The sequence below is a fragment of the Cylas formicarius genome, unplaced genomic scaffold, assembly GCF_029955315.1.
Source record: "Cylas formicarius isolate icCylForm1 unplaced genomic scaffold, icCylForm1.1 PGA_scaffold_3__17_contigs__length_32017465, whole genome shotgun sequence".
NCBI lineage: Eukaryota > Metazoa > Arthropoda > Insecta > Coleoptera > Brentidae > Cylas > Cylas formicarius.
Window position 1 is genome coordinate 16,007,023 of NW_026844326.1, and position 14,934 is coordinate 16,021,956.

General features: G+C 35.7%; 2 protein-coding genes across 2 annotated transcripts in view; one reads left to right on the forward strand and one right to left on the reverse strand.

Annotated features, from left to right (window-relative positions):
• Positions 1–216: 216 nt before the first annotated feature.
• LOC132700062 (protein wntless) lies at positions 217–2,987 on the forward strand. The gene is made up of 2 exons (XM_060667176.1): positions 217–598; positions 660–2,987. Exons 1-2 carry the CDS (start codon positions 338–340, stop codon positions 2,025–2,027), a joined length of 1,629 nt encoding a protein of 542 aa, XP_060523159.1. The 5' UTR covers positions 217–337; the 3' UTR covers positions 2,028–2,987.
• A 69-nt stretch (positions 2,988–3,056) lies between these two features.
• The window catches only part of LOC132700060 (rho GTPase-activating protein 20-like), a 280,908-nt gene continuing 269,030 nt past the window's right edge, over positions 3,057–14,934 (reverse strand). The window contains exons 3-9 of the mRNA XM_060667172.1: positions 12,753–12,902; positions 7,207–7,614; positions 6,826–7,148; positions 6,567–6,772; positions 6,240–6,509; positions 5,977–6,156; positions 3,057–4,089 (exon numbers count right to left, since the gene is read on the reverse strand). Coding sequence (XP_060523155.1) covers positions 3,698–4,089; positions 5,977–6,156; positions 6,240–6,509; positions 6,567–6,772; positions 6,826–7,148; positions 7,207–7,614; positions 12,753–12,902 — 1,929 coding nt within the window. The 3' untranslated portion in view covers positions 3,057–3,697. The remainder of the gene's footprint in view (positions 4,090–5,976; positions 6,157–6,239; positions 6,510–6,566; positions 6,773–6,825; positions 7,149–7,206; positions 7,615–12,752; positions 12,903–14,934) is intronic.

Consider the following 14,934-nt stretch of genomic DNA (forward strand, 5'->3'; position numbering starts at 1 on the left):
ACACAAAGTGAAAACTGTCAAATTGAAGAAATGTCTCCGGACAGGCTGATTAATGAAAGTCGCAAGACTTTTTATTGGTTAAAAAAAGATTTTTGAACTTGGGTATGCGCATTTGTCTCTTCTCAAAAGTTACCGTCGTTAGTATTCTGTGGTGAAGGTATTACCAACTCCAAGCATTAACGATTGAAATACAAGTATTCTCACATTATCCGTCACGTCCGCCTCACTCGGCCACAAAAGTAAAAAAGAAGAAGAACTATCCACCGTTTTGTTATTACAAGCCGTGTTTATGTAAACATAGTGCAATTTTGTGTGGTTTTCTTAATTTTCCCCAAAAATGGCCGGGACAATTCTCGAAAATTTAAGCGGAAGAAAGTTGATCATTTTGGTTACGATTTTATTGTTGTGCCAACTAATGTGTTTCCTAGTTGGTTTGATATCGCCCAGTCCAGCCTCAACTTCAAGTATTTTGACAACAGTTTGTGTGGACAGTGATCCAAAAACCGACAATATAAACCGTTGGTTCACTCGTAACTGTCCCAATAAAGTCGAATTGTCAGACGAAAAATCCACCACTAATCTAAGTGCTACAAATTTGGTAAATTTACTCAGGTGTATTAGAGGAAGGAAAGCCCATCTATAACTTTCATTACTTTCAGGTATTCGTCGCTCAAATGCCAATGCCTCGACGGGATTTTTCTCGCTGGCAGCAAAATTTAATAGGAGTTCTCCAGATTGATGTTTTGTACAAAAAAGGTCAGATGTTGGAGAATTTAATGATCGAATTAACACTTGATGCGCGTCTGGGATATAGTGATAAAACTAATAGCGGGCAGACATTGTGGACTTATTACACAAGTTCGGTAGTAAAAAGGTATATGGACTGCACTTTCAATAATACCGGACCACATAATAAAGATGGCTATCCTTATAGTTGTTCGATGGTTCCTCTTTTTGAACTAGGATCATTGCATCATGATTATTATTTGTTAAATTTGAGGCTGCCCTATGACCAACTATTGAAGACAAATGTGCAGCTTCCCAAAGTTGGGGACATACATCTCCACATAATTTATATGAATGGAGGTTTTACAAGGGTTTGGCTTAGTATAAAAACTGTGTTTTTCCCCATTATCGTTACTATTATGATTTGGTTCTGGAATAGAGTTCACATCTTATCTCGAACTCCAGCATTATTGGAGTATATGCTCATTTCTTTAGGTGCAACATTAGCATTTTTGGATATGCCTTTAGAATACTTAACACTGCATTTTGACATGCCCTATATGCTTTTACTTAGTGATATTCGTCAGGGCATCTTCTATGCAATGCTGCTGTCATTCTGGCTTGTATTTGCAGGAGAGCATATGCTTATTCAAGATACTGGGGAGAAAAATAGTCTGAAAACCTACTGGAAGCATTTAAGCACTGTTGTTATTGGATGTATTTCTTTGTTAATATTCGATTTGTGTGAAAGAGGTGCTCAGCTTGTAAATCCCTTTTATTCAATATGGGTGACACCTATGGGAACAAATTTGGCTTTGACATTCATAATTTTAGCTGGTTTATCAGCCAGTATTTATTTCATTTTCCTGTGTTACATGGTATGGTGTGTTTTTAAGAATATCAGCGTAAAACGATCTATTCTTCCAACAATGTCTCAGGCTCGTCGGCTTCATTATGAGGGTATTATCTATCGCTTTCATTTTCTGATGCTCGCCACTCTTGTGTGCGCTGCAGTTACCATAATCTCATTCATTTTGTCCCAAATTGCGGAAAGTCAGAACAACTGGGATGATAACACGGACGTGGAACTGTCCTCCATACTTCATACGGGTGTTTATGGTATGTGGAATATTTACATATGTGCAATGCTTATTTTGTATGCTCCTAGCCACAAGCAGTGGCCTAATGATCCCATATCCGCCGATGGGGAAGAAGTAGAGTTTAGCCGATTACCTACAGATAGTTCGCCCAATGAAATTTCATCACTCACCTCATTTGCTTCGAAAGCAAGCATAGAGTAAAATAATATCAATAATATCACAGTTCTGTAGTTAAGTATGAGTTACATATTCGCGAGCATATTCAAACTATGGAGTTTTAGTTAATGGCACATTTGCATATCAGCTCTCAATCGGTATATTGTGATAAAAAAAAACAGTATTTGGAACAAAAGAAATACATACGCGCTTCTTTTTATTAATGTAATTATTTATGTTTGCATTTGAACATGAAATAAAATCGAATTATTATTTTTATGATATATGTAACACATTTTCTTGCCTTAATTTATTAATTTTGTGGTTCTAGGAAATCAATTTTTGTCAGATCCTTGAACCATTCATTAGACTCCGCAAAGTTGAAGATTAGTTATTTTTATATAATTTAAATGTTGATTGTACAAGCCTTTACACACAATCTTTGACTAATTCACTTGACGATGTAATAGTTTCTAAATATTCCCAGTTGTTTTCAATGCCGGGCGTTTGTCTTCCATAATCAGTTTTAATGGCCGTTTTAATAATTTCTCAAAATTGTAAAACTGAATCTCATACCATTTAAAGTGGTTAAAACTCCTAGAGCTCTCAGTTAGAGCATTGCAATATAGTATTATTAGTAAGAAGTACTGATGTAATTAACCAAAACCATTTCTGCGAACAATTGTATTGTCTGGTAGCAATAATTTTTAATAATAATTGTTGTTTATTCTTCTCCGTTTCTATAGTCAGTAGGCTTTATTAATTGACTTTTATGTATTTTCGTAAATGTGAATCTCAACCTTGGTAATTTTGCTGACAATTTTTGTATTATTTTTTTTTTAGAATTTTTATAGTAGGTTTTAGATGTGTACGCAGTATTATTTCTATGTGATGTTCACTCATATCTACAATGTTTTTCTATTTAAACTTAATAATGGAACTTATCGATTTGCATACCTGTCCGCTTTACTAGAGGGTTGTAATTAATTAAACTTTTCTCAAATATATATATTTTTATTTTAAAGAACACACTTTTTTACAAAAAGAAATCTATATAAACTTACAAAATTTTATGACTTAACTAAACAATAAACTCTAGAACATGGCAAAATTTATAAGTTTACGAATTCGTCTATTGGTCTGGTACCAGTCGACAAACAAATATATTCCGTGACGTTTCTCACAAACACTATCTACAATACACATATTTACAAAAAATATACATCCAAAATATTTGGAACTTCAATACTGTACATGAAATAAATTTTATTAAAAACGTACAAAACCAAAACGAATCGCGCGGCATCTGGTTTTTATGTAATTAAAGCATATAACTAACTAAATCTGTTAATAATGAACATACAATTTGTACAAAATGGCAGATGAAACATGTTCAACAATAAATGAATTTTCGCTCCATGTCATAATGGTCTAAAAAATCAATGTTGGTTATATTTAGTTGCTAATTTTGTTGGGTACAAATGAACTACTACAACTCTGTTATGCACGATATATAAGAATTCGAGAACGAAAGACCATCTTCAAATATTTGTCAAACAAAACACAATAATTATAGGTTTGCAGAGGTGATCTCGAACCGATGCTAAACACCGTCATATATCTACCCTTAGGGTTGAGATCCTCTTCGGATAAGTTCTTCGCAACTCAACTAATTAATTTCCTTTCCTATATAGTTCCGTCATACAAAATAATGTTCACACGTAACTCTCGCTTTCCGCATCTGTAACCAGTAGTATCCTCGCCGTCGCGTAAGTCGGGGGTGGAGGTGGCGGCGGCCTATACACCGGCGGCAAATGCACGGGAGGCAGATGCCTCAGGGGCGGAGGTCTCCTCGGCGGAATAGGAGGCGAGCACAAACTCTCGCTAGACGCGCAGAACGCTTCGTCTTCTTCTATCCACGAGCTTGTGTTGTCCAATGAACGTATGCGAGCAGCTTGTCTGGCCCAATCTGACCGGTGGAAGGAGGCGGTGTTATAATTGAGACCGGGACTCTCTCTGTCGTCTTCCGAAAGTGTCAGACCGGAGTCGCGGCTCAACGATTTCTGATCTTTGCTCAATTCGGCAGAGTCCAATGACAGACCCAACGCTACGAAATGAAGTAAAAACATTTTCCAATAAGTAGGTTTCAAAAGTACTTGGGATTGAACTGAGGTGGCTTTTACTTGATGAAAATCCATTTATCAAAATAAATAAGAACTAAAAGTTTTGATTTTCACGAAATTATATATTATGACATGACAATTGTGTCGACAACACCGTGTCTTTATCAAAATCAAAATCAAATGTTGACATTGAGATATTGCAAACAATGTTTGAAAGGGGATATAATAGGATATAAACACACTGTTGCCAGATTTTGCGATGTCTTATGTATTTATGTGGGAAAAATATAAATTTGCGTTTTAAAATCATGTGCACTAGGCGTAGCAGTAACACGCACAGAATCTATCGGTGGAATTATGACATTTGTTACTTTATTATTTTCGAAAAATCGATGAAATGGAATTTTTTGAAAGTATACGCGCTTGGAAACTTACATCTCGGCAACGGATGTTAATAGGGAACAGAGATCATCTCTGGGTCGAAAAAAAGATTTGTTTTATTTTTGTCTGTCCGTTCTTTGTTCTCTGTAGACGGGGACTTAAAATGCTATAACTTTTCAACGGTTCAGATTTGGCTGCTTTTAATCAATCCAAGAGATATAAGCAAATTGAAATAACCCGGATCTGACACCGGCGTCCATCTTTGTTCTTCGATTTTCGACTGTTTTTTGGACGTTGCTATGAAACACAATAAGTGTCCGAAATTTTAAACCATCCAATTGAAATTTAAGAGGTAAATAATGTTTTATCCTCTAACAAAGCCTATTGAAACTGCGGAGGCTTTGGAGTCGGGAAGTATTTTTAAAAAATACAGTTTCCCTTACAATAATAATTGACGATAACTAGGAAGTTGTGTTTCATTTTTCAGTTTTTTTTTACATTGTCGTATGGACCGTATGGTCGTATAAACCATATGGACAGCTAAAATTTTTGTATTTCAGGTTTTTACCTATTGTACAAGGTGTTCAAACCATTGGACCAGGGAACGTGGGAGATCCAGAGCTATATCCTCTACTTCGAACATTTTTTAAAATTATATACAGGGTGTGTTGTTTTGCGACCAAACTTCCAAAAGATCCTGAAAATTTCCGTTTTCTGTGGATAAATTAATATTCGTAAATAAAAAACGACAAAAGATGAGATAATTTGGTTTAAACAGTATGGTAAACTGTGTCGAGAGCTACAATTTTCTACTAACGGTTTTCGTCCGAGAGATATTTCAAAAAATATCAGTGGAAATCCCTACTACTGCCAGCATTTTTTATAGTTACCAAAGTTTGCCGTAACTTTGAAGTTCGGCGAGACGTGAAAGATTACATAGATTTTGCGAAAGTTCCATAGTGGTCGGCAAGAGCACGATGGAAAAACAATGTGTGCCCATCATCAAATATACGGCTTGTTTTTACAGATTTGTCTCATATCTACTTTCTTTAGAATATCTGTTAATAAGATTTAAAAAAAATACATTTTACTTGAAAATTAACATTATTTGCATAACAACACTGTTAGGAATATCAAAATATTATTATTTATCTTGTTTGCAATAATAAATATATAAAAATGTGTAAAAAAGCTCCTACCATCTCGTGGAGAAAAGAAAACTCCAATTCACATTTTGAACAGCAATGAACTAAATTACAGTAAAAATATGGTACTTTTTTTATTATATATATATATTATTATATATTAAATATATAATAAATTTACAAAATGCAAAAAACGCATCCTGTCAGAGAAGCGATTTTATGAGGTATTCAAATTCTAGCTTCCAATTTCCTGAATAATTTAACTGAATCTCTATTTTTCGGACAATTATTCATACAAAATAAATTAACTCTGCGTCAAGGGGAGGGTTAGTAGGGGCTACTTACAATTTAAGCTGTCAGATTCCTCAGCCCCACTATCGTTGGCAGCTTCGCCTAACAGCGAGACCACTTGCGATCCGAACAGTGCCTGGCAGTTGTTGATCAAAGTCTCGATTAAAGTTGGTAGCGTACGCAGGGGAGCATTTTGACATGGTTCCCACAACATACTCGGTCCCACACAAACACCTGACACGGAAAAAAATAGGTATTAGTTTTTTACCGTTCACAAAGAATGAAATTAGTGAAATAAAAATAAGCTGTACACGCACCCAAATTAGCCGCCGACATTAAGTTGAACCTCGCCCTTTTCGCTATATTGTATAACACGCAGATCACATAACGCAGAAGCATGTGGTTTTCTCTGGGAAGATTGCCGAGTAGTCTTCTTAGCAGGTCTAACCTGCCGCTTGTAGCAGCACTCAGCCAGTCCTGGGCGCTTCCGCACAAGAGGGGTTCCGGTAAACTCCTCAAAAAATCTTTGAGCAGTGCACCTAAGAGGAGAGCGGGAGCGTTCGCGATTTCTTCAGTAACTACAGCACCTGGAACCAAACGATTATTGTCCCATAAAGTAACCCGCAATATTGAGGATTATTTACCATGAGAATCAATTTTTTCCCTCAACTCTCGTAAAGCTCTTGCGGAGGCGCATCTTCGAAAGATACCCTGCGTATGGGGGCCTCTCTGGAACAAGGCCCTCAAGCATGCTATTATTACGGGAGGTAGTGTATTGTTCGCGCATAACCTGGACAATGGTACTCCAAACACCCTGCAGCTAGACTTTCGGAAGAGTTTTAATGGTGTTCTGAAATTACCGTTTACATACACTTTATATACACTCTGAGCTTGAAAACATACTTTCTCGGGCTCGGTTTTACGGTAGGTTTCAATTCGAACACCACGTCGCTAGGTATCCGACTGTTGTTGCAGTGGGTCAAATCGAAGCCCTCTTCAGCGCAAAGAGACTGTCGCAATCGCGCCAATTGAATGGAATGCGGTCTCTCGCAACCTATAAGGGGACAGGGGGCGTTATCTCTGTCGCGGGCGTAAAGGGTGTAAGCGGTATCGCACATTCTAGACTCGTCTAGAGCTAATCTGGCGACATCACTAGAAGATGTTTCCGGGCCTACTCCCAATGTTTTCGAGCAGTCCGTTCCACTTAGGGGATCTCGGTAAACAACCTAAAGCAACATCAATCATTGACTAATTGCAAGCGAACAACTTTTCTAAAAATATTACTTTAATATTAGTAGTTGGAGGTTCGAATCGCAATTGGGTAGCTAACGCCTGATTCAGTTCCCTCCACCACGAGTCTCGCGCCGCTTGCGTCGAAAAGCTAACAAGATAAGTACGTGCCGGGGAGGGCCATCCCAGAAGAAACCCCGTTTCGGAATCGGAGTAAGGTGCCACCCAGAGTTCCGAAACCCTAACGCTTTCCTTCAGCTTAAAATTGCCTGCTGATCGTGGTTTCGCGACCAACAGCAGGTCGGAAAACAGGAATAAATGCCTAGCTTTGGCATTCACGGGCATTTGGGAAGGCGACATGGCACAAGGTGCTTCCATTAGGAATATTCTGCTGCAGGGTCCATTGTTGTTTTCCATCACGGTCAGGTCACCTAGGGACTTTTTGCGAAACGACTTGTTCTTCTGAAATAAACGTAATAAAATCTCTTACCAATAGTCCAAAATTTGTGTTATTACGTGTAGTATTGATAGCACAAAAATCGATTGCTAAACACCATGTTGGTTTCATGAACTTTTTTTAAGGGGTTGTTCATTCGTATCATTCATTGTTCATTTATAAATACTATATATAATTCTATATTACTGTTAATTAAATCTTCCTTGAGTACACCCAAGAGCAACCTCAAAATGGCGTTTTTAACCACTCAGTGTCAAATATAAACTAACCTTTTGTATAAACAAAATTTATTTTATAAAAAATAGCTACATTTTTACAAATTATTTTTCTATATAATTCACTTTTTTTATTATACATTTTTTAAAACGTTTTGGAAATTTTTTCATTTTGTTCTCGTAGCGGCCCCGTGGACGGGCGTCTAACCGACTGCACACGAATATCTCTTTACTTGAAGCGCTTATTACAGGCTAGACTCAACGCCATGTTAAAATCATAAGTGTTATTCAAGTGCTTTCCAGTTCATTTCCGGCAGTTTCTGCTGCTGTGTGGCATGTGCTGTGGGGCATGGAGTAGTTGTGGAGGCGCTACATCTCGCGGATGGGACTGAATCCAAGAGACCGGATTAGTAAATTCTATTAATAGTCTGTGACGTCCGTGTAAGAAATCTAGCAGTAGGACCCCTCCAATTCAAAAAAACCGTGGCCAACACTTTCCCAAAAGACAATCGAGTTTTGGCTTTCACGGGGTTTTCTTCGCTTTTCTTTTTCCATTCCATACTTGCACGCTTTGATTCGTGAGTGTAATGATGCATCTATGACTCGTCACAGGTGAAAATTTTATGCAAAAAATATTCCTCTTCGTCGTCAAAACGAGCAAATTAGAAAGGTAAATCCGAGCGGCTTTTTGATCACCATTTGCCAACTTTGGATCTCAGTGTACTGAGATTTTTCTGAAATCTGGTTGTTTTCTAATCGATTTTTCACTTCCATAGTTTTGGTTAGTTTTGGTTAGAAGAACTGCGAAGTCACTTTGGTGTGATTCGCAACTCCTTCACAGCCTTGCCTCAAATGTTTCTATCAAATCTTCACTCTTGATCATGAAAGGGTAGGTTCTCCGAACTGGAAAAGCAGTCTTAGGTAAATTTCGGATATTTTCACGTTTTCACAGATAAGCAACATTACAATTATGCTTTGCTCAACAGAGACGGGTACACTCACTCATCTTACTGACTTAAGCACTGAAGAAGCCAGCTGATGTGGTTCCCTACTCTAAGTATTTCCACCACCATTTTCACAATATATTTCACTGTATTTGCCTTATAATAAAAACAAAAGATTTTAGAAAACACTCAGAAAATTTACAATAATTTGTAATTTAACTTAACATAAGTGCAACAATAAGTTAGCAATCTTTTCGGACATTAAAATGCACAATATAATTTTTTTTTATGGTAGTCCTACCTAGTGGCCGTCAATTGACTACTTTTTAATTGACTAGTCAAATTCGATCAAAATGTGTTAAATAACATCGTGCCATTGTAGAATGTTATCTATCATTATTTAATAATAACATGTATTTTATAATAAATTATTATGCGATAGTGATGTCTTAACTATAACAAAAGGTTCTGTCAGGTAATTAGGCTGAGTTAACATTATTTATTTTTTGTTTCATATCAAATACACATATTTATCATTTGGTACATAAAAAAGGTAAATAAATGAATATTCTTTAAAAATATTAAGGAACAAAAACTTAAAAATATCAACTGAAGTATAAAAACGAGAACAAAAAAAAGCAACATGGCAGGTTAAAAGTTCAACGATACACACGATACACAGGATCGCATATCAGCTACGTAATTTGTATCACAAATTGAGCATTTCTATATTTCGTCTGCTGCAGCTTCGCTGGTGGACCGCAATTAGGTTGATTTTTTAGAAGAAGTGATTGTCGCTTTTTTAGAATCATCGTCTTTAAATACGTCCCTTTGTACTTCTGGGGTTCGATAATTGAATGCCTTTTTTCTCGCCGTAGTTTTAATTGTTTGTAAATTAGGATTAAAAGAATTGTTTTTGCTCTGTGTTTTTTTGGCTATTAATTAATCCATGGTAATAATTTCTGGATCCCAGGGATTTTCCATATTGGGATTATTATTTCTTATATGTTATACTGTTAGATGGTAAAGTTAATTTAGAAACCAATAACATGCTAATAATCGACCTATAATCTAATAAAATCTAGGTTAGGGTAACACCATAAAATGTATATTCCTAATGAAACAGCGCGACATTCACATCTACCCTAAATAGTCCAACTCCATAAGTATCTAACACATTGGTGCAATATTAACATCTAGTTACTCTAAATAGTCTAGTAACATTAAATGACACAATTAATTTCAACGTAGAAACAGAATGCGTGTAATATGGTATCCTTACCAGCTTACAAATTACGTAAAAAAACTAGTTAAAAAGATAAACGCTAGACAGGATGATTTAATAACAGCGACGTTTTTATACGCGTTTCGAAAGTTTTTTTTTTTTATTGAATTTATAGAAACGGGTCAAGCGATATAATTAAGAACTTGTTTGTGGTCCAATAAATCTCGGAAAGTGTAATGAAAATGATACGAGCTATACATTTTAACGGTTTTTCGAATAGTTTTCGTTTGTACCGGCGCCCGTCGCAATTTAAATAATAAACAGTTCGTCGCACTGGATAAAGATTTGTATCCCCGTAATTCTGCTATAAAATGAAGTTTTAAATTATAATTATATAATATCTTGATCGATACGATAAAAATAGTTCCGATACCTTATTTAAACGCTTGAAGTTCTTCCAATTTCTGTGCAATTAGGTATTGGTTAACGAGTAGGTATCGAGTTTGTTATATTTTTCGAGGGCCAAGATTAAATTATTATCGAACGAGCGAATGAGTGACTTAGCAGACATAAATATGTTAGTTTGCTTTGCTGAGTATCATTTGCATAATGTCGTAATGTGAAGACATTCCACGGGCGTTTGTCAGTTGTTTAGAGATTAATAGAGGCGATTAGTTGATTTATTTATCGTCCGGACGGAGCGAGTTTGATTTTATAGTTTTTAACGGAACCTTGATGATCCCTTCAGTGTTAACATGGTTCTATGAAAAGCGGCATCGCGCAAGAGGCTGAAAATATTCGTGCTATTTTCGTTTAATTAAAAATGTAAAACATGTGAATATATATACGTTAGGATTATCCTTTGCTTGTTAGGCTACGCAATGTCATTTAATATTAATTTGATGGATAGTAATCTCGCTAATTATATCTACTGTTAATAATTATTATAAGTTATATCAAAAAGTGTATGTATGTGAAGTAATTGCAGGGTGTGCCCTAAACTGCTAGGATTTCCTGGGAAACGAACATAGGGAACAAGAACACCGCCAATTTTTATTCGAATTTTTGCATCTATACACTACATTTTTTTCCTACTTCCCAATGTTCATTTGTTTAGTTTTCATTTAGAAGATGTCTATATAGCTTACATTATATAGATTTAGTGAACATATATAATCACAGTACTCGCAACCCTCAACTTTTGGTAAAATGGAGGTGGGCTATATGGATGAAAAAGATTTATACCCCAATAAGCTCTAGGTTCTTCAACTTGGATCGCTTTGTTTTAATTTGTAGGAAACAGACTATAAAAAATTACAGATTTTTAAACAAAATATTATAATAACACATTAAAGGAAGAAATTATTAGTTAATAGATGGAAATTTTCACATAATTGTCGTATTAACCTTTTTCGTGGCTTACATTCATTGCTATTCCACCTTCTCACCACATAACCTTTTTACCGTTGGAGTGGGTACGTATCGGTGTAGAAAAGTCATAAGTTTCAGTTTAACACGCGCATTCATATGCAAATGGACACTTCCTTATAGTCTTTCGTCCGCACCCCGTTAAGGGACCGGGTCGCGTTGATGAAATATCTCGTTAATTTATTTGACATCTGTTCGGTAATTACCCAATTTGCATTCACGTTATTCTGTTATGTGCGAATGAAGATTGTGCACTAGCCTACTGAGCCATTGATTAATCTTTGTAAGGTGGTCCAAATCGTAAGGGTGGCGATTTGTTAATAGATTTTTAAGACGGAAAAAAGATTTCGAGTTTCTGAATTTTTTTGAACCTGCAATGTACCACGTTCCACATTATTTTAAAAAAATACAATTCTAACAAAATACTTTTGTCAGAATGAAAAATTTACAATAAAAGCTTTGGGTGAAAATGAATGGAGATAAGTTCATAAGTTACAGTAGTTACACACGGGATGTAGAAAAGAGGGAACAGTAATGTCATTGCAAGAAAATATTGAAATAAATACCCATGGTTATTCAAAAAAGCAAATGTGTACGGGTATAAGAGCAAACCTTGAGTTTGCTTCGATTTGTGCTTGAAACGTCAAAAATATTTCTCTACCTATTTGATCCCAAAAGTCGATACAGTCAATACCTGTAAACTACGTCCAGTCTTGCAGAGCCCAATTACATTTAACACCGATATTAATTGGAGAAGCTTTGGCAAATATTTTGGTCAGAAGGTTATTGTAAAGGCGAAGTAAAGAATACAACTTCTCTTTCCAGTCTTTAAATAAGCTAAGATTTTTCAACTTGCTCTACCATACAGCAATACTTCACACATCAGCGATCAGCCGTGACACCTGTTGCGCACAGGATTTGTCATTATTCTCATTAGCACGATTGAAGATATACACCGACCGAAACGTCGAGATTAATTCAAATAAAGGCAATGGAATTCCAAACAATTATTTTTCAAAGCTCTAAAACCTTCAAACAAGAATTGGTCCAGCAAGTCGACATACCTACAAATCCAAATCATGAAGCAGCTTGAGAGAGTGTACGAACTAAAAAATATTTCAAATTACTGATTCGAATAACCCTTTTTAAAACAACTATTGGTAAAAACACATATCGGGACATTAATCTAACTTTTGAACATATGGTAGAATATTTATCTAAACTCTTTAATTATTTTTTTCTATAGCACTGACATTTTTCTGTGTTTTTTTGTTGTCATGTAAAATAGTTTAGAGCCTAGGTTTTGGAATTATGAGAAAATGTTGACTTACGATGTGGTAAGTCGAACTGGGTTCAGGTATGTGGAGCCCTAAGTAATCGTGGGGAAATAGATCTTGAATTCTATCCAAATCTCGCCTTCGTCCGTCAAGTGCCGGCTGGGATCCCCCTAGAAGCCTACCATAATCGGCTAATCTCTCGGCCTGAAAATTAATGAAACCATCTGTTAAAATATATCTCAATGTACGCTGGTTAAATACTAAGTTTCATAAACGCCATTTTAGTCACCAGTGACTGAATAAGTTGAGCAAGGTGTTATTCTCAATGGTTCCCATTTTGCAAAAAGGGCCTTTCGTGAAAATCTGAACTTTTAGTTCTTATTTATTTTTCCTTAAAGTGGTGCTTTTCGTAGAACTGAGTGTTTTGGAATGGATAGAATAGATATTTTAAATTGTGACTGATATTATAAAAAGGCGTCGTATTGAAAATATTTGAGTGTTTCACATTTCGTACGTATGTTAGAGCTAAGAATATAAAAACTTATTATTTGTGGTTCATTTTTTATCAGGATGATTGGTCATTTTCTTTTGGAGGGGAACCATTTTTTAAAGCGTGTTTAAACCGATCACCTGTTCGCAATAAAAAAAAGAAACGGTATCAATGCGCTTCGGGGGGATACTCTGGGTAAGTGTAAACAAACTCTCGGTCGGTTTTATTTTTCCGCTCGCATTCCGAGAAAATTGCTCTCCAGCTAACTAGCAAACCGTTAAAGAAATGGATTATTGTTTGATTTGCTCCGTGTTTCACGTCCGCGGACATGTTTTTCGTCAACATTCGATCGCTTCCTCGTGCAGCTTCACCGCAAGGGAAACGATTTCGATGTGTCTTGCCCGAACGAACAATCGTTCTTCCTCGTATCGGTAACTGTAATTTGCGGAGGAAAAAAAAAGCACCGAACAGATTGAAAGTAAATGGCGAACGAACGAAGAAAATTATGTCATAATCGTTTTGCTGTTAATAAATCTACCGAGATGCTTGTGTTTCCGTTTTCTCCTTGATGAACCGTCTTCGAGGTAACATATCTGGAAGTGTTCAGTTCAAAAAATTCGTTGCCTAAATTTCATCCACTTTGATATTAACATTAAAATAAACTCTGATATATTTATTTATTTATGAAACAAGATAACGTAATGGACATGCATTGATTCAAACATTTCTCAACCCAATATCTATTTATATATTACATTATAATACATAAAAAAAAGTCCTAGGCATCTATCAGAAGTGAAACTTTAAAGTCGTTATTTGAACGTATTCAAAATCTTAGGTACTGTAAATATAAGGCGTCTGCAATTTCTGCCATGAACAATTGGCTAAATGTAGCACTCGTTCTTATAAATGAACCGAACAACTGCCCTAACATATATTTGATTCAGTTACGTAATCGTTGGTTCCCTAAATAAACTGAGTGAAGGATGCATTCTGTTTTTATTTAGAATAACCTTTAAAAATATTTCTTTGTAAAGACCAGCGGGGACAGCAGTTATCAGCTGCATCCTACACAGTAATATTTATCAGTTTTATTTTGAAACATTGCCTTTTAGAAAATCTATCACCGATACTTAGGTTATAGCAATTAAAATTAGGTATGGAAAAAATTTACTCTTTTTGTTGAGGAACCAAAGAAAACTTGACTTACAAGTATTTAGAGTTAACTAGTTTTTACCAAACCAAGGTTTGCTTGTTACAAAACTTCTGGATTCCTCCTGCGTCGGTTTTTGCTTAGTCGAAATTGCTGACGTTTGGCCAATCATCCTGTTGGCTTCTTCAGAGCTTGACTGAAACTCCAGAAGTTTTGTAAAAAGCATTACAGTGGCCTGTGGAAGTTTCATTGAAAAATAAACAAACCAAAGTTTTTTAGCTTTAGCTGTGTCCTTAACTTTTTGCCAAGTTTCTTCATTAGTATCATCGGTAAAATATACAACGCTAGTCTCTAATAATAACGTTTAAATTTTAATAATTCCAAAACTAATCAACAATAATTACATGTTATGGAACAAAATAATATACAGTTTTCGCAACCTCAATTTTAAAATAAAAAAGGTGAATCTGAACCCAATTGTAAGACAAGCACCTTTTCCGCTTTTCCAAAGAAGTGGAAATTCCTTTGACCAAAGGGTGCAACGAAATCATCTAGATACAGAGTAAGGCAAGGGAGGAGTCCCAACTAAACCA

Coding starts and splice junctions, on each gene's coding strand:
- LOC132700062 (XM_060667176.1), top strand. CDS start 338: ATGGCCGGGACAATTCTCGAAAATTTAAGCGGAAGAAAGTTGATCATT. Junction 599..659: donor ATCTAAGTGCTACAAATTTG/GTAAATTTACTC, acceptor CATTACTTTCAG/GTATTCGTCGCTCAAATGCC.